The sequence below is a fragment of the Gopherus flavomarginatus genome, chromosome 1 (assembly GCF_025201925.1).
Source record: "Gopherus flavomarginatus isolate rGopFla2 chromosome 1, rGopFla2.mat.asm, whole genome shotgun sequence".
Classification (NCBI taxonomy): Eukaryota; Metazoa; Chordata; order Testudines; family Testudinidae; genus Gopherus; species Gopherus flavomarginatus.
The window spans coordinates 49899678-49925899 of record NC_066617.1 but is presented as its reverse complement, the minus strand read 5'-3'; the positions used below and the strand labels follow the sequence as shown (position 1 = coordinate 49925899).

Below are 26222 nucleotides of genomic sequence, written 5' to 3'. Positions count from 1 at the left end.
CATCCTGTGAGCTTGGCACTTCTGTTTGTCTATTAGCAGCCTCTTCCTGAATGGAGTTAATTCCCTGTTCCAGAGTTTTTCATACTCTTCCACCATTTTGTTTATAGACTGGTATATTTTTGCTTGTATGCCGATTTGGGAGATTATAATTAGTTGGCTTTTTCCAGTTTCTTTAATTATATCTTCAAAGGAGGATTAATTTATTTCCTCAGATTTTTCAGACATAGTTTATAGTTTTTACTGTGTTTTCCCATTTTAAGTTTGAGCTTGTGGGCTGACTTCACATCATCTCATTAGTATTTCTCTTCTTAGGCCCCTATGGAGAAAAGTGTTAACATTCATCTGCAAATTTCTGATGTTTGTTTATAATTAACTTAGTTTGGTTTACCAACAAGTGTATAATTGGCATCAGTGCCCTAGTACCTTGTATCATACATTTAATCTATTACAAATTACTAGTACAGTACCTTCTTGTAGAACTCCCGAGACTCTCTCCATCAATTGGAGTTTGAGCCTTGGCTCCAGATAAACTTCACTCAGAGTAGGACTAGAGGGCATGGGGCTGCAAAGGCAGGGGCGACTCTAGGTATTTTGCTACCCCAAGTGCGGCAGGCAGGCTACCTTCGGCGGCTTGCCTGCAGGAGGTCCCCGGTCCTGCGGATTTGGCGGCACGCCTGTGGGAGGTCCGCCGAAGCCGCGGGATCAGCGGACCCTCCGCAGGCATGCCGCCAAAGGCAACCTGCCTGCCTCCCTGGCGTCGACCGGCAGAGCACCACCCATGGCTTGCCGCCCTTGTGCAAAGATGGGTGGACATCATCTTTACATCCCTCAGCCCTGGAGCTGGCAATGGGCCAGTTCAGTTCTGGTACACATTTGAGCATCTTCAGAGATGCTCTAACTTACACTTGGCTTCCATCACCACCCCCCAAGAAACCCTTTCAGCAGATGGGGATCAATAGAACTCAAGGATGCACCCAGGACCGGCTCCAGGCACCAGCAAAGGACACAGGTGCCTGGGGTGGCCCATAGAAAGGGGCGGCAGTCTGGGTCTTCGGTGGCAATTCAGCAGCGAGTCCTTCACTCCCTTTCTCTCACTTTGGTGGCACTTCAGCAGCAGCTCAATCGGGGTTTTTTGTTTTGCTTTTTTTCTTCGTCGCTTGGGGCAGCAAAAAAGCTGGAACCGGCCCTGGATGCACCTATCACACCCTTTACTTTGGGGAACAAGGGAGCTAAAAAGGGCTGGCAATAATTTAGCTACCCTAGCTTTAGGCCGGTTAGAGAGCCTACCATGCTGGAGCTTTGCACCAGCACAAAACAACCACAGTGAGGGCCCAGATCCCTTAATACTACAATTTTTAGAGTACCACTTTAACTTTAAAAAAAATGACACTTCTTTAATTGGTTCATTTTCTAACTGAGCCATAAAACAGAGAAATTAATTTGCACTGAAGTTCCTAAGAGATGTAGAATCATATGGCAAGCAGAATAAAGGATGTTAATTATTTATCAAGTTCACTTGGCTGGCAGACAGTTGGTACTACACACAGCAGAATTTGGCCAGCATTGTGACAATCTCTGATCTTCCTAAAGGACCAATTCATCAAATCAGTCCACTTCAGTCACATCTTAGCACCCACTAAAATAATGTCTGAGCCTCTTTCCTAAACAAAGTACCATTCAGTTTGTTATAAGATATGGAGTTTTAAGCCATGGTAGTATTAAATTAGTATTAAATTAGTATTAAGGCCTTATCTAATTTCTACTTTGGGTCAAGCATTTTTTAAGCTGGTTTGGCCAAAAACATGTTTAACTTCCATTGTTAGTACTATGCATAATTCTGTTGAAATATATATATACACACACACACACACACACATACTTATTAATAACAATAATAATAATAAACAACTATGAAGTGTAGTAGAGATGTAGGTCTTTCTCATTTTATTATACTTTGATTTTTTTCTATATATTTTCTTTGTTTTCCCCCATATCCATCGGGGGGAGTTAATACTAAAATATACAATGTACTGAGCTAAAGGCGCTTGTTTAATTTAATCTTCCTCTACAATAGAATAATACTCCCTCACTTTTTAAAAAGGCAACAAGTCACTGAAAGGGAGTTGTCTATTCAGATAACTCTCTTCTTGGACTAATTAAACCATATGCGAGGCATGTTGTCTCCAAGGTTCTTGATCTAAATGGGAGTCTTTCCAATGGCATTAGAGGACACTGTATGAGGCCCAAGAGCAGTGGGTTTGAATGATTTTAATTAGACATTTCAGTAAATTTTGAATGAAAATCCGCATTCCATATAACTAGTCTAACCCCTTTTTTTATTACTGTTTTTAGTTAATGAAGGAGTTTCCTCTGCTAAGCATGTTCAACATTCATGAAAACCTGCTAGAAGCTCTGTTGGAGTTACAAGCATATGCAGATGTTCAGGCAGTTTTAGCAAAATATGATGGTAAGTCCAATTATATGTATGTATACATATTGTACACACACACACACACACAAACCTATGTGAAATGAATACTGATAGGTTGGCAAAGTAAAACGTTCAAAAGTTAAGAAATGCCAGAATTTAGGTTGTTTGTGCACCTTTAATTGGGATCCCTTGTGTATGATACATGATCACATACTGTATTTTCCGTGTCATTCAGTGCACAGGTGGAACAGTGCTCTCTTAAATGAGCAGTTCTTCAATATTTTGTTTTCTCCTGTTTGTTCAATGTGTCATCTCAGGCCTTATTTACTGCAGACTATTCAAAGCTTGCTTTGAAAACAGAATTAATAATTTCCCCATATATTTCCTTGGTGTTCATTACTACAGTATCTGAGTGCTTCACAAGCCTGAAGTAATTTATCTTTCCATCACTTCTGTGAGGTGGGGTAGTGGCATAATCCCCATTTTACAGACACCACGCTGAGGCACAGAGGGATTAAGGTAATTAAATTTCCACTAATTTTGGGTACCCAATTTGAAACATCTGGAATCTGATTTTTCATAGCATATCATGTTACATAACACGTTCTATGTTCAAAGCACACCTCCCACTGTCTTCAGTTGCAGCTGTGAGTGCTCAGCACTTCAGCAAATCAGACTCCAGCATGTCAAGTCAGGCACTCAGAAAATGAGGAGCACAGTTAGTGAGTACGTGTGAAAAGTTTGGTTTAAGTGACTTGCACAGCACCACACAGTGGCAGAGGCAGGGATAGAATCCAGTTTTCAGGGCAGCATTCAACTGCCTTAACAGTGAGACAGTTCATCCTCATCATGCAGTCCCCTGCCTCATTCACTGCATGTCTTTCAATTAAAGAAAGGATGGTCCAGTGGTTGGGACGTTAACCTAGGACTTGGGGCAGTCAGGTTCAATTTCCCGCTCCACCACAGGTTTCCTGTGTGATCTTGGTAAGTCATTTCATCAATCTATGTCTCAGTTCCCCAGTGGAGATAAATGCACTTCTCTGCCTCATCAGGACATTGTGAGGGTAAATACATTGAAGATTTTCAGGCATTCAGATACTACAGTGGTGTGAGCCATATAGTAATAATACTACACACCTTCCAACATCTGCACCAAATGAAGCAGGGATCCCACAGACAACAGTCTCCTGTACTACACAATGCTGAGTCATTTCCAGAGCAGGTCCAGTCTGTGCACTGAATGGAAAAAATAGTACGTGATCATGTAATTAAAGACTGTGTCATAATGGATGTGCCCCAGGGGGCCAAATTCTGGCACCTCCTGAGTGCCTCTGAGTTCTTGACTTTGCAGCCTTAGCGATATTTTGTATGTAATTTCTCAAGTTTGTTTTTTCAGTTTTCTTTTTTATAAAAATTTCGTCTTATGACCTCATATTGAAACTCACCTGGGTCAGCCTGGTTGGAACCTTAGACTACCACATAGATCCACTACACAGTCTTCTGTGCGGACAGCACTAGAGGGTGACGAGACACACTTTGTCAGTGGGTTTCACAGATATTTACTAACAGCAAAAGAATGGCGAGACTCAGGAGTCCTGGGTTCCATTCCAGTTTTGGCAGGGGAGTGTTTTGTAGTGGGTACAGAGCCTTTTACTTGTTCTCCCCAAACGTGCCCCTTCTGCTCCATCCCATTTGACGTATCTCTGTTCCAGTCCTGTCTCTTCCTCAGCCCTGACTGACTCCTCATCCCACTCCCATTCTTCTTGCCTACACAGCCTCAGTCTTCACTCCTCAGATTTCTCATTCCAATTCCAGTCTCCTTGCCAGTCAGTCCCAGCCCCTCCTCCCAGCTCCTCATTTGATACGTTTCTCCCCTTCCCAATCCTCATTAACCCCCAGCCCTAGTCTCCCTGCACAGGCCCTCACTATCCCCTCCCTCCTTCCCTGGCTCCTTATCTCATTCTCTCCCCTTCCAGACCCTTTGTCCCTGTCTCTTTGCCCAGCCACTCTCAGTTCCCCCCGCCCCCACATTCCATTGTCAGATCTGCTTCCCCACACACTCTTTTTCCTAGTCTCAGTCACCCTAGTTTAATATCAGAGGGGTAGCCGTGTTAGTCTGGATCTGTAAAAGCAGCAAAGAATCCTGTGGCACCTTATAGACTAACAGACGTTTTGGAGCATAAGCTTTCGTGGGTGAATCCCCACTTCGTCGGATGCATGTCATCCAGCGAAGTGGGGATTCACCCATGAAAGCTCATGCTCCAAAACCTAGTTTAATAGCCCTCAATCTCCTTGTCCAATCTCAATGTTTTCCCCTGCAGCCAGCTGGCTCCCAGTCCCCGACCATTTCTCTCACCAGCTCCCAGTCCTCCCACCCACAGCTCCCAGTCCCAGCCTCCCTCCTCAGCCCCGCTCTCCGGCTCCAAGTCCCAGCCTTTCCAACCTCCCAATCCCCTTCTCCTTGCCCAGCCAATCCCATTTTCTCCCCTCCACAGTTTTCAGGCTCATCAGAGTTCTTATCACAATCTATTCCTTTCTTTCTTCCCTGGTCTGGCTTTTGTCCCCTCTGCATTCAGATCAGATGGCTTCCTCCGCCATGCTACTTGGGCAGGGGGACCATTGAGAGCATAGGAGGAGCAAGCTCCCTGCTCCCAGTTCCAGTGCCCAGACTCACACAGTTTTCATGTAGCAGCTGTGAGGAGATGTAGCATGCTCAGGCATTCTGCTGTCTGGTCATATGTAGGAGCTATGAGGGGATGGAGCATACTCAGTTGCTCTGTGGAGATGTAGCATGTGCAGTCTGGTTAGCTCTAGGAGCTGTGAGAGGCTCAGATATGCTCACTCAGGATGGAACATCTGAAGAGTTTAGCTGCTGTGATTGAAGAAGATGCTACTGAGCATGTGCGAACAGAGAGTTTTCAAAGGATTATAACTTTGGCAAATTTTCACAGGGGCCACAAAAATCACATCCCTGACACAAAGGTAGGCTTAAAAGAATTATATGTTTATCAGTAAATGTCAATTTCACTGTACACACACAAAGTGACACAAAATATTTCTGTCAATAATCCAAATGGACAGAGGGGCAAAGTAAGAAAAATGCTGCTTGAGAACTTACTAGAGTTTGATTTAAGGGTATTTACTTTGCATATTTTGACATGTGATGTTGACAATTTGCAGGTTTAACTGTTATGAAGCTTTAACTCTTTGAATCTCAATATCTACTGTATCTAAATAATTATTGTCTGATCCTCGCACCCCCATGCCCAATGTCCCACAATTGTGGAAATGTAAATGGATAAATATCATAAAAAATGCTCAAAACCCAAAATGATGCACAACTGTGAAAATTTAAATAAACTCAAATTGAAAAAATGCTTAAAAATAAAATTGATATTCTCTGTCCAAATGATAAAAAAAAAATTGAATTCTGCCAGGCCTACACAAAAGCCCCCCTCCTGCCAAATGTCCCTGCTCTATAGCATGGGGGCACTAAAGCTATTCAAAGCAAAGGCTGCCTGAGGCAGACAACCAACTTGTAAAATTTCAGCCCAGACACTTAACTTCTGGCAAAGTTATAAGCCACTAAAAAATAGGCTCTTATCATGGGAGGTGTCCGGCAACCATAATAAATAGGCGGCGCTACTAGCCCTGACTATAATATGTGTGTTTTCAATGCTTAATCACCATCTTGCAGTTGAATCACCGTAAGCAGTGCTCAAAATGTCCCACCACTCTTTGAATGTCACACCAGTGCAAATCTAGTAGTACTAATTACCCTGGGAGAGGTTTTTATTGGGTATAATTTGGCTGGGAGCAGCGCAGTAGAAAAGAAACATTACCAAAATGATGACCTTTTTACTTAAAGGTCTTTCTTTTGCTTTCCCCTCTTTCAGAAATTCCTATCACTTAGACATAGGCCCCATTACCATGGTATCTCAGCACCTTATACTCCAGGTGTTGGCAACCTTTCAGAAGTGGTGTGCCGAGTCTTCATTTATTCACTCTGATTTAAGGTTTTGTGTGCCGGTCATACATTTTAACATTTTTAGAAGGTCTCTTTCTGTAAGTCTATAATATATAACTAAACTATTATTTTATGTAAAGTAAATAAGGTTTCTAAAATGTTTAAGTTGTTTCATTTAAAATTAAATTAAAATGCAGAGCCCCCCGGACCGGTGGCCAGGACTCGGGCAGTGGGAGTGCCACTGAAAATCAGCTCGCGTGCCGCCTTCTGCACACTTGCCATAGGTTGCCTACACTTGTTATACTCTTGAATGCATATGAGTAACCTTGTAACCTTCTGGATTTTAAAGCATTTAGAAGAGTTGAGCTTGAAACTGAAAGCTGTTCTAACCCTGGCAATCTGCTATAATTTATCCTCACAACACCCCTCTGAGGTAGGGAAGTCCTGTTATTCCCATTACTATACTCGGGACTGTGGCAGAATAGGGAATTAAACCAGAATCTCCCAAATCTCAGACTAGCATTCTAACCACTGAGACAGCCTTTCTCTCTGTTTAGTCATACTAAGGGTCCGATCCTGGGCAGTGCTGAGCACTTCCTGAGTGGCAGTGTTTACCTTCAACTCTCCCTGAAGCCAGTAGGATTTGAGGGTGCCATCATCTTCTAGAAAATACTTGGAACATTCCAAAATTAGGCTGTACGTTTAAAAGAAAAGTATATGTGGATGGTAAAAGCCTATAGGGAAATTTGATGCGGACCCTTTCCCCTATCTGTGTGGACCCACAAATTATAAATTTTGCTGTATATAAAGGCATATGTGTATATTTAACACACGCACACAAGACTCAGCAAACAAGTTTAACCGGCATAACTCTTAGAATTCATGAGTCTCTAAAGACCCCTTTTAGAGGAGTCTCAGCTCATTTTAGAACTCATCAGCTTTATGTGTCGTAAGATTTATTGGAACATAAAACAATGAACTCATTTATACTTCCCTATCTGCAGTTTCTATTGGTCCCATTCCACTGTCTTTATTCAGCTAAGACCAAACCTGATTTATTGTATTTTGATAACACATGAACAAATTATTTCCGAGAGCAGTCTCTCCCTCACCCCTGGCTAAAAACTTGGATCGCATTCTTTAAAATGTCAGTCTTTGCGAGGAGACATACTACTTTACCAACGACCATGTGTTGAATTTGTTTATATTATGTACCTGGCAACAGAGATGATGTCCATACTCATTATTCACGGAAAATGTGCCTCATTAGTGGCAAGATATGCACTGTTGCTGAGCTACATCATTATGGTTTCAGAGTTCAGTGTCTGTCAATAGAGTGCAGATGACCTAAACACTATTGAATCCTAAAAGGATTTTTGGCTCTGGCTCGACACACATCTTTGTTATTTACAACAAAAATACTTATGGCTGCTGAAGGGACTAGTCTTCTGAAAGAATAAGCAGCTAGGATTCTAGTAAATAAAACCTCTATGCCCCTCTTGCTTTACTTTTAAACTGGTTGTTTTCCAAGGGAGCAGTCCTGTTTTTATGGTGCTGAGAGCAAATGATTTATTAACCTCAGTGGGCTGCCAGTTCTTTCTAGGTTGCCGTTGGCTGGTAACCTGGGCAGTGTGTGAACACAGAGATCTTTCAGACAGTTGAAAGTTAGACTTCAAAAGGGTGGATACTCTTTTACTTAGTTATGTAAATGTTCTCTTTTCTCTCTCTCTTCTCTCTCTCTTTTTTTCTTTTTTTTTTTTTTTTTTTTGGTCAAGGGACAATTCTTTTTTCCAGTTTAGGATTACTGAAAATGTGAGCTTTCTGGTTTCCAGAGGAACATATTCATAAATAACTGTCTCATTCTCCTTTCACTTACACAGTAGTTATATACGAGTAACGCCACTGAAGTTGATGGAGCTATATTGGTGTAAGATCAGAATTAGTGACAGGAAAATTCAGCCCATCCTACTGATAGAAAAACATACTTCTAAATATTTATGACCTCATTCTGATCTAACCTATACCAGTTTTCCTCTGGCATAATTATTTAATTCAATGGAGTTGCTCCAAATTTACACTGCTGTGAAATCAAAATCAAGGCTTTAGAATAAATTGTATATAGAATTTGAGTTTTCTTTATAGAATAATGTGCATGAAGCATGATTGTTGATTATGTTCTTGTTTGGGCCTACCCCTGTAATCCTGACACTGTGTTACTTGAGTGAAACTCCCATTGAAGTCACTGAACGCAAGGACTGCAGGTTTTGGCTTTTTATGTTAATGAATCCAAATACTCCTTAAAATAATAATAACTGTTTAGGGATGCTTTTTTTCTGTTCCTATATAATTTCTCTTCATCCTTACAGCCACGAAAGCAGCTCTGTGAACTGAGTAAATTCCACCAGTGTTGAACTTGAAGGCATTCCAACAGTAAGAATTTTTGGTACACCTCTACCTCGATATAACCCTGTCCTTGGGAGCCAAAAAATCTTACCGCTTTATAGGTGAAACCGCATTATATCGAACTTGGTTTGATGCGCCGGAGTGCGCAGCCCCACTCCCCCAGAGCGCTGCTTTACTGCGTTATATCTAAATTCCTGTTATATCGGGTCGCATTATATGGGGATAGAGGTGTATCAGTAAAACAGGTTACCAGAAAGCCCCCAGCACAAAACCCCCAGTGACACTGACTCTGTTCCTCAAGGACACAGTTTCACTGTTATTCCATATTTCTTTTCCACAGCTTCACTTTATTAGCTCCTCTCAGTTCTCAACATTAAGAGCAATCATCATATCAAGTTTTTCTGCTTGCTAGAAGATAACCTGACCTGGCTTTCTCAGTATGGTTGCCCCAATGCAAAATGGTTTTTATTATTCCTAATTCTCTGTTGGAGTGAAAACATAACATGAACAACAGAGAAAGAAACTGTATTCTAATGTTGCTTCCTTTTGTTTCCTTTGAAAGAGGGAAGGTGGTTATTTATTAACATTCTTACTGTCAAGGTCGAAACCAAGCCTGCTGCACCCTTCTGCCAGTTATATATGTTAGAGAAGATCTCCACAGTGGGAGATCTTCTTGGACTCTGTCAATCTTATTTAAGAACTGATTTCATCTCTTCATTTCAATATTGCTTCTCACTCAACTAGGTTTGCAACAGCTGTGCCTGTCCATTCATATTATCTGGTCCAGTTTTGCCTTTGATTCCTGTGGCCTATTTCTGTTTGTCCTCTATCTGCAGAGAAGATGTAGGACAAAATCACAGGGAAATGGACAAAGACCTAAACTAGCTGTGCAGAGCTTCTTCATTATCCTCATCTAGGGAAGAGTGGTTCATTTCCTCAAGAAATTATTAAATCATACTCTGCAAATCAAAGGAGTTGAATTGCTTGATCAAAGTATTTATCAGTTTCTGAAACTGAAACATGAGCTTTATAGGAAATGTTTATAATCAGCAAGTCAACCTCAGAAAAGTTTGTTCAAACAAACAATGCAAATACTATAGTTCCACTGTAACTGTTCTCTGTTTTCATTCTCTCATAGTTATAGTAAAAAAATTCTCCTTTTGTGCTGAAATTCATACTATACCTTATCATAGGGCCAGGGTCTGTCCTTTAAAGTGTTGTTCAACTGTAGGCTACTTACACAAGTGTGGCAGGAAGCCTGCACTGCCTGAGTATTAAACAGACTAACAGAAAAACAGGACTACCGCATGCTGCATATACAATGAAAATACCCTGTTAGATCATCTCGTTCATCCTCCTGCCAGTGCAGGATTGTTCCCTACAGTATATTTTCTAGTACTTTGTCCAGTATAACTTAAAATGACTCAAGTGATGACCACTTACCACTTCTCGTGGGAGATTGTATTGCAGTCTAATTGCTTCTCTATCAAGATGTTTTCTTCCTGATATTCAGCCTAGATTTCCCTTTGGTTAATTTCGTCCCATTATTCTAGCTTTTAACCCCTTGGAACAGCTTCAACAATTCTTCTCTTTCCATGATGATTACATCGTCCCTTTGTCATCACTGAGTCAGGCTACACAGGTTTACTGTTGCTCATTTAGTCTTTCCTCATAAATCAATCCCTCTAGCCCTTTTATCACCTGTGAAGAACATGGGAATTATCTGCATTGATTTCCGTTAATGTTTATATATATATAATCTCTGGAGTTGGTGGCTAGTGTATAATGTCTAAAAAGTGACTGAGGGGTAAATCCTTACCCAAAACAGTGGCTGTAGACAGAATTCAGTTGACTGGTGCTACATGGACAATACCAGGAATCCACTGTAGGGAGACTACGTCCAATCCCATGTAGGTGAAATGCAAAACATAGTTTGGTCAGGTTCAGAAGTCCTGCTCAGAAGATCTTCAGGCAGACCCTTTCAAAGGACCTTTGAAATAAAAAAGACAGCCTGTTGCTTAAGAGAGAAATACTAACTGGGCGTTCAGGCTGTCCAAGATACAGCACTTGTAAGGGTAGCCTGTCTTGTCTAGCCCCAATGCATTGGGGGTGCCTGGCTTAAGCACAATGTGCTTAAATTGGCAAGAGAAGGTTAAGTTTGAGATAAGACAAGATATGTTTAGTTTTTAGTTATTTTAACCCTTTTCTTTTTGCTTGTGATTTTCCTATGGATAAATAAATCATACTCTCTTCCAAACCAGGCATTTTCTGTCATTGCTTTTAGGAGCTAGTCACAGCTCCCAGAGAGAATTCAATAGCAGGAGTCAACTGGGTAGTTGGTCATGCTCAGGGTAAATGTTGTTGGTAAACAAGGGGTAGTATAGTCTGGTGATCCCATCTAGAAGTAAGCAGGACCATGGCGTTGCACCCTGAGAGTTGTTCAGGTATAGGCCCATCACTGTAAAGAAGTGCCCTCAGAGAGATTGAGAGAGATCACTGGTGCAGCAAACCTCTGAACCATAACACCATCCTTAATCATTTTTGTTGCTCTTCTCATAATTGCTTCCAGGTTTTTGACATAACTTCAGTTTTGTATTGAGGTGTACATAAATGAATCCAGTACTCTAGGTGTAATCTTTCCAGTTCCATATAGAAAGGGACGCGCATCTCACTTAACTGACATGATCCCTTTGTTTATGCAACCCAGAATTATGACCCTTTAGCAGCAGTGCACTTAAGCCCATATTTAGGTCCCTTTAACTTCAGTAGGCCTGCTCACATGAGTTAAGCATATAGCCCCAGTTCAGTAAAGCACTTACCTAACATGGGATTTTTTTGGTCATAAGTAGAATAACATATTAATTATTAATAAACACAAAATTCAGCTAAAGTGACTGCTCATGCATCACACCCATCTTTCAGCAGCCCAGTGTCAACATTTAGGGGCTCTTGATGACTTGGATGGAGATGATTCCATTTTTTCCTCTCCATATTTACCATTTCCAATTGTAACTGCTATTTTGGTGGGAATAACAGATCATGTGACAGCGCCTGGCACATTCTGCGTTCTACCATAATACCGTTAATAATAATCATCAGCATCATCATAATATAGACACAATGCTATGAGCACAGCTCCTTTCCAACTTGTTAAATATCAAAAGAAACATCTTGTGAAGCAAGCCACCATGAAGAATACACTTTCTCAGGCCTCTCTTTACCTGAGGTACTATATGCCACAGAAGGTTAGTCCAAGGAAAATAATCACTAATTAAGTGTACCTTATAGAGACAAGAGCAGTAAAGAATGAAATCCTTCTTTGGATTCATACATCAGAGCTTATTAGGGAAAAATATCCTCAAGGTTTTGACACTTGGATAGCAGTTGCATATTTCAGCACACTGAGGGAGCTCCGTTTGCTGTCACAAGAGGATGGGTATGTAGAGATGCTTTGCCAGATGACTTTACAAGCTGGAGACACAAATTTATGAAGAACTTTCTCTTTGGTTCCTGACAGATGAGTTATCTCTTAAGACTAGTTTAGACTTGATTCCCAAAGTACAAGCTAAATTTAATTTGTAACCAGCAATAATTCTACTCTGCTTCTATCTCAATGTGAGGATCCCAAGTAGGAACTAAAACCTCCATTGGGCAGTATTCAAACTTGTATAATGTGGTCTGCTTCAGAACAGGCAAAATAAAACAACAACAAAAAGACATGACTCTGCATAGAGAAATCTGCAGAACAACACACACATGTACATTTGTCTGTATTGCTTCATTTTCCATTCCTGAAAAGCATTTCAGTAGGAGAATGACCCACCCGTCAAAGATAAAATAACCATTCAGATATTTGTGGTTTGGTCATTAACCTACAATGTCACCACACATCATAATTTCAATCCCATGGCTTCTGCTGACCACTAGACAGTAATGGATGATCTAACATAAGAAAATGGTCTTGGAACCCTATCTTTTGGAGTTTTTTGTGTTGCGTGATTTTAATGGTTCCAGCACAACAGGTTGCACATTAGTTAGACCTAATGTATGAAAATCTTCCTTTGCATACTGAAGTTCTGGTCTCTTTTGCTGCTTGGCACATCCAAGTGGTTTAATTCTTCGATAGATGAAAATGAGAAGGCAACTTCTTCTTGCATTCAAATTGCTTTTTGCTGAAGTTCACATCCCTCCCTCGAGAGCCTTTCCCTTCCTTCTGTTTCTCAGTCTCATTAAAATGGTTAAAGTTAATTGAAAAAGAGATGTCACTGCACCAGCCAAGGAGTTCTGAGGTTTGCTGCTTCATCACACCAGGAAGAAGTGGAAGAGCTCTGTCTTCCACCCCCTGTTACTTTAACCCCCCTGCTTTATGGGAAGGAGAATGCTGCCTACAAAAATATATTTCTAGGGATTTCAAGCTAGTAGAGTCCTCATGTCCTGGTTTACTGGTGTCAAACACTTTTAGGCCATGATACTGCATCCATTGAAGTCAACAGCCAAGCTCCCACTGTCTTCAGTGGTACAGGATTAGGCTGTAACTGATGGATACTTCTGAGTTTAGCATAGGCAGATATTCCCCATGTTGTGATGCTGGATTGATGGCTGTAAGAGCTCGGAGAAACCCTTTTCACAAAAGAAAAAAAAATTATGTCTGCTACTTCAAAACTCATAAAAAGTAGTAGATCAGAACTCTGAAACAATAACTTTCCATTTTTAACTCTGCTCCCAGAAAGACACTCTGCTTTTCTCTCCTTTTGTGATTTGATGAGTAAATTTATGTTGCTGAAAGGCTGAAATTGGTGTGATCCAAAAAAGATCAATTCCATTTCTTGAAAGCATGCAAAGTTCTTAACTCCTAATGTCAAGAACAACCTGGCATAGATATGGTCATTGGAACAGCACATAAATATATTGACGTCACTGCAATGATGGATGGATGGATCTGCAGCTAACTTTAATTATAGCATAGTAATGTCCATATCTCTCATTCCAACACTGCTGTGCATATTGTTGATTTTAATTACTACTCACTATAATTACATAGTTTATTGACATTATAATTTGACCTGGTTTGTGGAAACATACAACGTTAACTCCAGGAGTAGTACCTGTAGCATTAATACATTAAAAATGACAATGTAAAGAATTAACAGTTGGGACTTTCAAAAGTACCTAAGCCATGAAATCCTGCTCTTAACAGAACAGTGTTCCCTTGGGTTGCAAACTGATCATGAATCAGTAAAATAAAGAGTGGTGTCCAGTGAGGCATGATTTATCAATCCTCACTCACCTTCTTCTCTTAAGAGCCCTCTGTTGCAACGTGCTAAGTGTTTCCTCTGAGGCACTGAGTGACTTTTATTCCAGTTGGCCTCAGTAGAAGTTGAGGGCATTCAGCACACCTCAAGCATCTCTCAGCACTTCACATAACTTGGTCCTTAGTGCTACTTCCTAGTGTCCTTCATTATTCTATATATCAAGAATAGAATGAGTAAGAGTTACAGGTTTTTAGAACTGTACTCCAGAGCTTAGAATCATAGAATATCAGGGTTGGAAGAGACCTCAGGAGGTCATCTAGTCCAACCCACTACTCTAAGCAGGACCAATCCCCAACTAAATCATCCCAGCCAGGGTTTTGTCAAGCCTGACCTTAAAAACCTCTCAGGAAGAAGTTTCCACCATCTCCCTAAGTTACCTATTCCAGTTCTTCACCACCCTCCTAGCTTCCCCAATTCTTGCTTAGAACCATAGTCCCACTGTAATTATATAAAGTATATTTATTTTAGTGGAGAATATATAGTATACAAATTTTAAATAAGCTATAATTGTAATGCTTTTACAGGGAATAGTGCTTCCGACAGTGAAAAGGCCCATTGCTTTAATGAGCTCTATTTGTGGTAGTAGGCATTATATTCAGTGATACAACAACTGTTTACAGGAGTAGAGCCTTAATTTCTTTCTCACTCAGCTGTTATCTTAAATTTAGCCTAAATGCTAAACAGGTTAAAAGACAGTTTGTAATATCTTCCTGAGAGAGCTAGGTAACATAGTGTAGAATTAATTTCTGCTTTTATTACAGTGGAAGCTATTGGGCCATATTTATGTGTACCCTCCAGATCTTTGTGCCACTCTGGTGATGAAAAGTAGCCATAAACCTGACTGAACTAACTGTGTAAGCCAGGTTTATAGGTGACTTGTGTCACTGGAGCAGAACATACCAGTTATTATGGTCCAGTGTTTCCACAAGCGGCAAACCATATTACATTGCTGTTAATATTTAAATGCAGTAAATTAGTAAATGTTGGCTTGACTTTCATAGTCATGATTACTAAAAGAAAGGAAGGGAATAAAACACAGTAGATAGACACCCACCAGCTGTTTCTGGATATAGATGTGTTTCCTAATCTACTGAAAGAATTTACCTTTTCTAAGTTGCATATGTGTTTGTATATGAACGTAATGAATTCTTTAATTCAATCCCTGTAGAATCAGAAAAAGATCACTCTGAATGTGTTTGCAAATTAGATCATTTAATGACTACATGGCACAATCAGATTATTGTTAAATCAGGGTTTAAAAATATGATAATTCTTATTTGGGTGGCATTTTCAAAAGCACCTGAGTGACTTAAGAGCACAACTTGGTGCTCCTAAATCACTTGGGTGTTTTTGATATCCCATTATTCATTAATTTAGATATTATGCTGTACTGAAGAATTATTCCAACATTTATTTTCTCTTTCTGCAAATGTTCAAGGGTTTCAATATTTATTTATTATGTACTTTCCTTTCAACAGATATAAGCTTACCAAAATCAGCAACGATATGCTACACAGCTGCACTGCTTAAAGCCAGAGCTGTCTCTGACAAGTAAGTCCATAAAAACTTCTGACCAGCAAAATTCCTTGCTGTAAACTCACTAACGTTTAACTGCAGATTTCTTTTCAGTGACCTGGTGAGGTCCCACACCCTGAAAACCTGATGTCCTAGCAGGAGAAATTTTGGCCTGTGGCAAATTTAGAGTATGGTTTTTATAAAGAGGAATTTTCACTAATTATCAAATATTGTACCTCACCAATGGTTAAAAAGGAAAAAAAATTACTTCAATTAAATTACTTTATTTTAATTTTTATTTATACTATCTGGCTGAGCAATGGCTTCTTGGATAGTATTATAATGAAAATGCAGCTGGGAGGTGCTGTGTGGCTGGTCATCTTCACCTTGTATCAAACAGAACCAAGAAAGGTAAAATAACATGACTGTACTAATAGCAATTTTCTTCGACAAGTACTATCATAGCAGTGTTCATCTACTTGATTTTAGGCAGGTAGATTTAGCACTTACTGTGTAAGGGTTCCTGACAGGTCAATGGAAATAGATGGTATACATGTTTTTAAAGACACAAATGTTTGCTTATTCCTGATACAGTTTTCTCTTAGGACACAGCCCTCCAAGGTTCTGAGCACTCCTATGTGGTGCTGAGTGTCATCGACTCCTGAAGTCAGCTGGAGTAGAGAATGTTCAGCCCTTCGCAAGAATGCTCAGCACCTTGCAGGATCAAGCCCTAAGAGCCAGATTCTGCTCTTGGATGCGTGCACATGAATCCCAAGCTGGAGGAGTTGTGTATACGTACCTTGAGGGGGAATGTGGCCCTAAAGTTGGAAAGCAAGCGGAGTGGAAAGCCGCTTTCTTTCCTGATGTCAGACAGTTTGCTTTTAAGTGAATGTGCACTTCAAGATCTAAGTAATTTTCTTTCATTCTTTTTATCCTGTAGATCGCCAGTACCTACTGCAACATCTTTCCTCCCTACACAGCGACTCCAGCTTGGGAGGGCAGGGCTAAGGTTGTCACAGCTTTCCCTGTGGTGTCTGCCTGCCAAGTACAGCTCTGGAGTTAGCCGTGGGGTGTGAGGTGAGAAAGAGATTGCATGGTCTGGTTTTTCATTCACTGGGGCAGATGATTTGCCCACAGTTTGGGCATCAAACCCTCGCTGGTACAACTGAAAGTAGACCACCCCTACTGCTGCTGTACCATGCTTTAATCCCAACCTGACCCAGGGGCATTGGGTTGGGAGCCTCCCTAAAATCTCCCCAAATATCTTTTTAATAGAAACATGCTAACAATTACTTAACATTATTTTCTATTTTTTGGAAACTTCTGCCTTGATAAACACCCCAAGTAAGGTACTATAGAAAATTTAGTTTAGCAGCATAGAAAGAATTGACTGTTTGAACTTACTTCCTGCCATGATTAGATGCAAACATGCTTTCCACTTCTGCAGGGATTTTCATTGGCCTTGATGTAATAGGTCATTCAGAGTTTCCATTTACTATGGAAGTTTGGAGAGCATAGGAAATTGTCTCAGCCTGGTTACGCCGGCCCTTGGTCTAGATTTCTTTCTGGCTTTTACTTGCTAGCATTTTTGACCTAATGTATTTGTTTCTTTGCTTTTGCAGATTTTCTCCAGAGGCTGCCTCAAGGCGAGGGCTGAGTACAGCAGAGATGAATGCAGTAGAAGCTATTCACAGAGCAGTAGAATTTAATCCACATGTGCCAAAAGTGAGTACGGAGAAATCACTGTCATAAATTTTAACAAAACAGAAGACATATCCTTTGGTTTTAAAGAGGTAGAGTAGCACATGGTGGTTGTGGGAAGGAGAGCAGACAGGGGAAGGTGAAGGGGCTAATGTTTGTACCCTGCTATACGCATGTGGGGAGCATTTGAAATTTCTCGTTAGATACCATAAGAAACAGACAAAAGGAAGATGCTGTGTGAACCAGGAGACTGTGTGAACATTGGCTGATGGATACAGTTGAGCACCAAATCCTCAGCACTTCTTCTGTGCCCTTGTCCATGAGGGGTAGGAGATAACCCCATGTGCACACACTGCTCCTCTCACTGCAGGAAGGTCCCTTCCCAGTACTGTGCAGAGATTACATAATTTCTCTGTAAGGTAGATGTACTTTTTGCCTTCTCCCACTGACTAGCCACTAACCAACATGATTCTTTCTAGCAATGCCAGCCTCCACTGTAACAACCAGAAAGCATGTTTTACTGGTCAGTCATTCCATCTCTAGTGGCAGTAAAAGGAGAAGATGTTAATATCTTACATTTGCAATCCCAAGGCATTTTACAAATATAAACCCATAGAAACTCTAGATAGGAATCACTTAACCTGCCACTGAAATGCAGCCATCTCTGGGGTACAATGCAGCAGTTGTTTTGACAGCCCACAACAACATTTCACAGTAAATTAGGAGAGAAAAATGAACAATATTATGTTCATTTGAAAGAGTAGGATGGTTAATTTAAGTAAACAGAACATAAATCAAGTTGGAATCTGATCGAGACACCATAATTAACACTCTCAATCTTATGAAGAATGCTGTAGAATCTTTAATATTCCCAAATGGTCGATGATTATTAATTATTTATTTATATTACCATAGTGCCAGAAGCCCTAGTCATGGACCAGGACCCCCGAGGTGCCGCACAAACACAGAACAAAAAGACAGTCCCTGCCCCAGAGAGCATAGTCTTGAATTTTTTTTGCCTTGTCTCCGCTGAAAGAAGCCAGTCATTTTATAGCATATTGTAAAGGTCTAAGCAGGATAGTGTATTGCTATATTTTTCAGAATATACTTGGAATGAAAACTTAAGCTCCAAAATGGTGAGGCAGCTTTTCACTGCTGAGACATGGATCTGGGTATGGGAGAATTCCCCACCATGTAGGCAAATTCTTGGATGGCTTTAGAACCTGGGTAGCAGCACCTTTCGCATCCCATTCCTGACTGCTGGTGCAAGGGCCTGGCCAAGGAAAAGGCGAAATGACTGAAGCTCCCTTATTGCCTGACACTCCCTAGTGGCCCTAATTCATGTTGCTAGTCTAATTTAGTATCAGGGGATCACAAAGGTGGCTTAAGGTCACCTTTGCGCACCTGGACAGACATGAATATCCAAGCTATGCTGAATGCTCCATGGCCACACTTAAAGAGCGGGAATCTAATTTAGTGATCATCTTAGAAAAAGGAATAGAAAATGGAACATGCATCAGTTATCACGTTTGTGATGTAATAAAAGGGAGTAACAGGTGCATCAAAACACCCAATATAACATTAAAACTGTAATGTGTAATATAGCTTAATATACAGTATCACTGTAATTTCATGCATACATACTGTGCTGCGTTAGCTAAAAGGTTAGCAAGGGAAATTTAGATTTGATATTCGGAAAAACTTTCTAACTGTAAGGGTAGTTGAGCTCTGGAATATGTTTCCAAGGATGGTTGTGGAACCCCCATCATTGGAGATTTTTAAGAACACACCGGACAAACACTTGTCTGAGATGGTCTAGGTTCACTTGGTCCTACGTCAGCGCAAGGGCTGGACTTAATGACCTCTCAAGTCCCCTTTCACCACCTATGTTTCTATGATTCCATGAATCATGTAGCAATAATATGTTAGCAGTAATAATCTTATGCAAATAATATGAATATACACCATCATATTCAGCCTTAATTCTGACTGAAATTGCATCACATATCCTCTAAATGACATTTAGCAGCTTGCAGCACAGGAAAGCTAACAATGCCACATTGCTAATATGTGTTGCAATTGGCCTCATAGCTTCTGCAGGATTTCAGTAAGGAGTCCCTCCCTATTTAGAATAAGAAAAAAATAAGTTGTACTGATGACACCAAAAACTGAGTAATTGTTTGAAGTCTTTGGAAAGTAATCTGCTGAATATGAGTTTCCAAGTGCAGTATTGTGGCGAAAACGGCTAATGCAATCTTTGGATGCATAAACGAGGGAATTTCGAGTAGAGATGATATTTTACCTCTGCGTTTGGCACTGGTGAAACCTGTATTGGAATGCTGCGTCCAGCTCTGGTGTCCACAATTTAAAAGTGTGTTGATACATTGGAGAAGGTTCAGAGAAGAACCACAAGAACGATTAAAGGATTGGAAAAATTCTGATCAATTAAAAGAGCTCAATGTATTTAATTTAACAAAGAGAAGGCCAAGGAGTGACTTGATTACAGCATTTAAGTACCAATATGGGAAACAAATATTGATAACAGGCTCTTCAGCAGCTAAAGATATAAGAAGCTCCAGTGGCTGGAAATTGAAGCTGGACAAATCCAGACAAGAAATAAGCTGAATATTTTTAACAGAGAGCAATTAACTTTTGGAACAATTTACCAATGGTTGTGGTGAATTCTCCATCACTGGACATTTTTAAATCAAGATTGGATGTTTTTCTAAGAGAGATTTTCTAGTTCAAACAGGAATTATTTGGGGGAAGTTCTGTGGCCTGTGTTACACTGGAGGTCAGACTAGATGATCACAATGGTCCCTTCTGGCCTTGGATTCTATGAATCCAGGCAAGTTCCCAGGTGCACCATTGAAAATAGGCAGGGAACAACATTACTGAGGATGGTAGTATAAATGGTCCTCTGCATTTCTTTGTTTTCACAATTTCCAGCTCAGATATTTGCAACTTAGCATCCTGGTCGCCACTGGGGGTGGGGGTGTTGATGTAAGATATGTAACTTCAGCTACAGGAATACCGTAGCTGAAGTCAACATATCTTATTCTGACTTACCTCCCATCCTCACAGTGCGGGATCGACGGCTCCAGCTTCCCCGTCGACTTCACTACCACCACTCACTCTGGTAAAGTTCCGGAGTTGACAGGGAGCGCGTTCGGGGATCGATCACTACCCGCCAATACTGCAGGTAGTCTGGACATACCCTCAGAGCCAGTGCATATCCCAGAATGTTTTTCTTCATCTTAGAATTAAAGTCTGAACTAGAAAAATGAGATTCAAAAGAGAATTCTTAAGGAAACAGGAAAAGATGGGAATGGTGCTGGAACATGGTGTGGGAGATTGCTGAGTTAGACATAGAAGATATGGGGTGTCCAGTATCCACCTATAACCTGATACAGCTTTATTTATGACAGACATTGAGTTCCCATATGCACTCGTGCACTTCTCCATGTTCTATTTATTTTTCCCTGAGAGAGGTAAAGTCTTTGCATGGGATACAAATACATTCGAGGCTGGCCTTGTAATTCTCCTAAAGTCCTTAAAATGGACCATTTTAAATAGTCCCAGATCCCAGTGCTTATGTACCAGGGGACACATGCCGCTGCTTCTGTACCTAGTTTGTACTGCACCATTCCAAAGTTATTTTTAGCATTTCTGTAATATAAAGAGATTCATATGAGAAAAGACAAATACAGTGACTTGTTCCCTGAGAATCATTTCCATTAGATAAACTCATCTGCTGTCCCTTACAAGTGGATTTGAACACAAAGTCACTGATTTTTCTTGGGCCCTTTGGGAATAAGGAAAATGGAAATGACTAGCAAGCTTAGGCTGGCCACAGAACTTTGTGTTTCATATCAGCTTAGCAGTCATGAACCGCTCTAATCTCCAGTGTCTGTTGGCAGCTTGACAAAATCTGAATCTTTCTATTTGGAAAGGAGGTACATTCTTTAAACATCACTGATGAAAAATGCACATAGATTTTCACCTCTGTTGTTGTCACTGAGGTGCACCTAATTTCACTGATGTTAAGTGACTTCACATTGTCCTGGGTTTTCCTTTGTAAAGAGCCAACATCACTGGAGGTTCCTGTTTCAAAGGCTTTATATGGCTTAAGGCAGGGGTAGGCAAACTATGGCCCACATCTGTCCCACCAGCCCTTTTAATCCAGCTCTCAAGCTTCTGCTGGGGAGTGGGGTCTGGGGCTTGCCCCGCTCCCGCACTCCAGCCAGGGAGCAGGGTTGGAAGCCTCTCCATGCGGCTCCCAGAAGCAGCGGCATGTCTCCTCTCCAGCTCCTAAATTTAGGGGCAGCCAGGGGGCTCTGTGCGCTGCCCTTGCCCCAAGCGCGGATCCCGCAACTACCATTGGCCAGGAACTGCGGCCAATTTGAGCTGCAGGGATGGCACATGCGGACAGGGCAGCACACAGAGCCACCTAGCTGCGCCTCAGCATAGGAGCTGGAGGGGGGACATGCGGCTGCTTCCGGGAGCTGCTTGAGGTAAGCGCCACCCTTAGCCTGCACCCCTGAGCCCCTCCCATGCCCCAACCCCTGCCTCAGCCCTGACCCCCTCCCGCCCTCGAAACCCATTGATCCCAGCTCGGAGCACCTTCCTGCACCCCAAACCCCTCATCCCCAGCCCTACCCCAGAGCCTGCACCCCCAGCCAGCACCCTCACCCCCCCCACACACACACCCCAAGTCCCTGCCCCAGCCTGGAGCCCCCTCCTGCACCCTGAACTCATTTCTGGACCCACCCCAGAGCCCACACCCCCAGCCCAGAGCCCTCAGCCCCCTCCTGCACCTCAACCCCAATTTTGTGAGCATTCATGGCCTGCCATACAATTTCCATACTCAAATGTGGCCCTTGGGCCAAAAAGTTTGCTCACTCCTGGCTTAAGGTCTCTCTTAAAATAGTGTGCATTGCTGGAAGGCTTTTTCTCTGTTAATAGTTATTCTTGGCACTGAGCACCTCCTCCATTTTTGTTGTGTTTCAGTGACTTTCCTCTTACACCCACCACCAGCCCAATGGTGCCTGAGGCACTGGTGCCATTTTTTTGCTGAGTCTGGCAAAGTGGTTCAGACAGACACACACACACACACACAGAGTGAGGGAAGTTTGACAGTCTCCTTATACTTGAGCTGACATGGGGTCTGTAAGAAGGAACAGGTTGGGCAAGCAGAGACTTTTCAGTTAATACAAGAGAGAGAGAGAGAGAAAGAGCAGGAGGCAGTATCAACACAAGGAGATGAAGTCAGGACAGGGAACAAAGAAAGCCAAGTGTCGTATAAATGATGATAATAACTAATGACATCAAAGCTGAATTGGCAAGTCCTGTGCTGGGAATCTTGTTCTAAAAATCTGATATATTGGATCATATCATTGTTATCCTCATCTTCCTTCCCCACTGCCCTTTTATTCTTTGTACCTCTCACCTCTTGAATAAGAGATGGTCAAAAAATTTAAAATTTCAACAAAGTATTTGCGATTTTTTTAATGTTTCACAGAAAAACATTATTTTTCAACCAGCTCATATAGTGGTTGAAATTCTTCTGCATTCTCTCTTAAATTAGGTTGCTGTCATAACCTTAGTCCCAGATTTGGACCTTAGCGTCCAAAATATGGGGGTTAGCATGAAAACCTCCAAGCTTAGTTACCAGCTTGGACCTGGTACTTGCTGCCACCACCCAAAAAATTAGAGTGTTTTGGGGCACTCTGGTCCCCCTGAAAAACCTTCCCTGGGGACCCCAAGACCCAAATCCCTTGAGTCTCACAACAAAGGGAAATAATCCTTTTTCCCTTCCCCCCTCCAGGTGCTCCTGGAGAGATACACAGACACAAGCTCTGTGAAACTACACAGAGTGACTCCCCCTCTCTGTTCCCAGTCCTGGAAACAAAAGGCACTTTCCTATTCCCCCAGAGGGAATGCAAAATCAGGCTAGCAAATCCAACACACAGATCTCCCCGATTTCTTCCTCCCACCAATTCCCTGGTGAGTACAGACTCAATTTCCCTGAAGTAAAGAAAACTCCAACAGGTCTTAAAAGAAAGCTTTATAAAAAAAGAAAGGAAAAATACATACAAATGGTCTCTCTGTATTAAGGTGATAAAATACAGGGTCGATTGCTTAAAAGAATATTGAATAAACAGCCTTATTCAAAAAGAATACAAATCAAAGCACTCCAGCACTTATATTCATGCAAATACCAAAGAAAAGAAACCATATAACTTACTATCTGATCTCTTTGTCCTTACACTTAGAAACAGAAGACTAGAAAGTAGAAACTACTTTTCAAAGCTCAGAGAAAGCAGGCAGACAGACAACAAAGACTCAGACACAAACTTCCCTCCACCCAGAGTTGAAAAAATCCGGTTTTCCTGATTGGTCCTCTGGTCAGGTGCTTTAGGTGAAAGAGACATTAACCCTTAGCTATCTGTTTATGACACGCCCCCCAAATTGCAGACAGTGGGGAAGCTCACTGGCGGCGATTTCCTTGTAGAACTTGAAAATAAACAGATTAATACAACACATGCATCTTTACATATACCCCTAAGTATATAGTGGTTGAAATTCTTCTGCATTCTCTCTTAAATTAGGTTGCAAGGACTGTTTTTGCTACCTAGCACCATAGAGTGCTGTTGCTAACGGGGCCTTTTGGCGCTTCTGAACTACATATAAAACATAAGGCTTTTCCTTTTCTAAAAATAGTTGTATCTTCAGTTTCTTGCAGGCATCATTAAATCACTGGGGCTGCAGAAGGGATTTGAGTGGAAAAGGGTAATGTCACTAGGGACTAGCTCAGAGAGAGTGCTCCATGCATAAGGAGCGGCATGGGAGGATACATGAAAACAGTTTATGTGTGTGTGTAAAATACACACACACATACACTCACTTGGGATTACTTACCTAACTCAGTACACTCATCTGTAAGGCAGCCATCCCAAATTTGTGCTCATAAAATATCACACCTGTCTCTGAGGTGTTCCTTATTCATGGAACACACTTTCTGAACTGATCTGCAAGGCCACTACCCTCTGTGCATTCAAATCCCTCCTGAAGACCCACTTCTCCTGTGACACTATAAGAAATTAGCCATCCAATAATGGCAGAAAGAGAGCCAACAGAGGTTTTTCGCCTTCTCTGCAGCATGGGGCACGGGTCACTTGCTGGAAGATTCTCTGCAGCTTGAGGTCTTCAAACCACAATTTGAGGACTTCAATAACTCAGACATAGGTTAGGGGTTTGTTACAGGAGTGGGTGGGTGAGATTCTGTGGCCTGCATTGTGCTGGAGGTCAGACTAGAGGACCTTAAAGTCTATGAGTCTATGTAACTAACTAGAAAAACAACATGATAAGTCTGGACTACACAGAGTTGCCCTAGTTTTTATAAGTCAGGTTTAAATCAATTTAAGATTGTCCACACCAATAGAACTAAACCAATTTAAAAATTGATTTTACTTTAACTATTTTTAATTTTGTGTGTTGTGTCCTTAGCAAAATATGGTCAGTCATCACCCGAACACCCCTTCCCCCTTCTCTTTTCTGATTGTCTTTTTAATTCGTCTTCAGAGCAGAGACAATGCCTCCCTGTTTGTGCAGCACCTAGTATATTGTAGAAATAAATAATACAAATAAATACATATGCCACACAAGAAATTCATGTATCATGTATATTACAAGAAAAGCTATTCCATAAACATTTTAGAAAGATTTTAAACAATTTAGTGCAACTTTTAAAAAAATTTCTTCATCCATAAAGTTTTTTGTTTATTTTTTAATGGAGTTATACCTATCTCCTAGAACTGGAAGGGACCCTGAAAGGTTATCAAGTCTAGCCCCCTGCCTTCACTAGTAGGATCAAGTACTGATTTTACCCCAGATCCCTAGGTTGCCCCCTCAAGGACTGAGCTCTCAACCCTGGGTTTAGCAGGCCAACGCCCAAACCACTGAGCTACCCCTCACCCTTCTTAATTACTATCAGTCCATTTCTACAGGCATCAGAAGGAGTCATGATAAATTGTAAGATTACCTAAGATAGCTTTTCTGTGCCTGTAAATATCACAACTTTAAAGTCCAGTATCTTGGAATTTACTAAGGATAATGCTATACATCTCACTGGGAAGCTGAAATCTCCCTTATTCCAGTGGTATAAAGCTCTTATATTGTAGCTTACGTGATTGTAAGACTTTACTGTCACTGGTGCAGGACTGAATATTGCCTGTTGTGGGACTCAGGTGTAATTTTACAGGGAAATTGCACATTTGAGAGAAAGGAAGAAACATTTCTCAGTTAGATTGTTCGTTTGGGATTTTGTTATTTGGGGATGGGGGGCTGTTTGAAGAAGACAGCTGTTTGAAGCTGCTCAGCCATTTGGAATCTTAGAAGTTGTCCCAATAGAGGAGGATTAGTGGTCAGAGTACATCTCTGCAATCAAATAAATTATATATTCATTCATGTTAACCAAGTAGCAAGAGTCTGTACGTGACTTCGTGATTACACTATATGTGTACATCGAAATGAAGTTAATCATGAACTGAAAGCTCTTTGGAAAAGGTGCCCTCCCTATCTATGTGTTTGTGCAGCACTTAGCACAAAAGGGCCCTGATTCTGATTAGGTCTACAGGCATTACAACAATACAAATAATAATTTGCATTTTAGCCTCACTGATTGAGAGGTACACTTTGATATGTACACATGGTGGATTACGCATTGCTAGACAAAATATGGCATCATTAAATAACAATGCAAGCCCAGACCAGGCTGGGAAAGGCACACTATTTCAATGCTTGATTGTCACTTTTCAGTTGCTGATTTTAGTAGTAGTATTGTTTACATTTATATTATGGTAGCACTAAAGGCCAACCAATTCAGGGTCCC

General features: G+C 41.2%; 1 protein-coding gene across 6 annotated transcripts in view; it reads left to right on the top strand.

Annotated features, from left to right (window-relative positions):
- ST7 (suppression of tumorigenicity 7) overlaps positions 1-26222 on the top strand; it is a 235557-nt gene that overhangs the window by 176391 nt on the left and 32944 nt on the right. For all 6 annotated transcript variants that reach the window (XM_050936217.1, XM_050936218.1, XM_050936222.1 and 3 more), the window contains exons 9-11: positions 2353-2467; positions 15592-15664; positions 17251-17353. In XM_050936217.1, coding sequence (XP_050792174.1) covers positions 2353-2467; positions 15592-15664; positions 17251-17353 — 291 coding nt within the window. The remainder of the gene's footprint in view (positions 1-2352; positions 2468-15591; positions 15665-17250; positions 17354-26222) is intronic.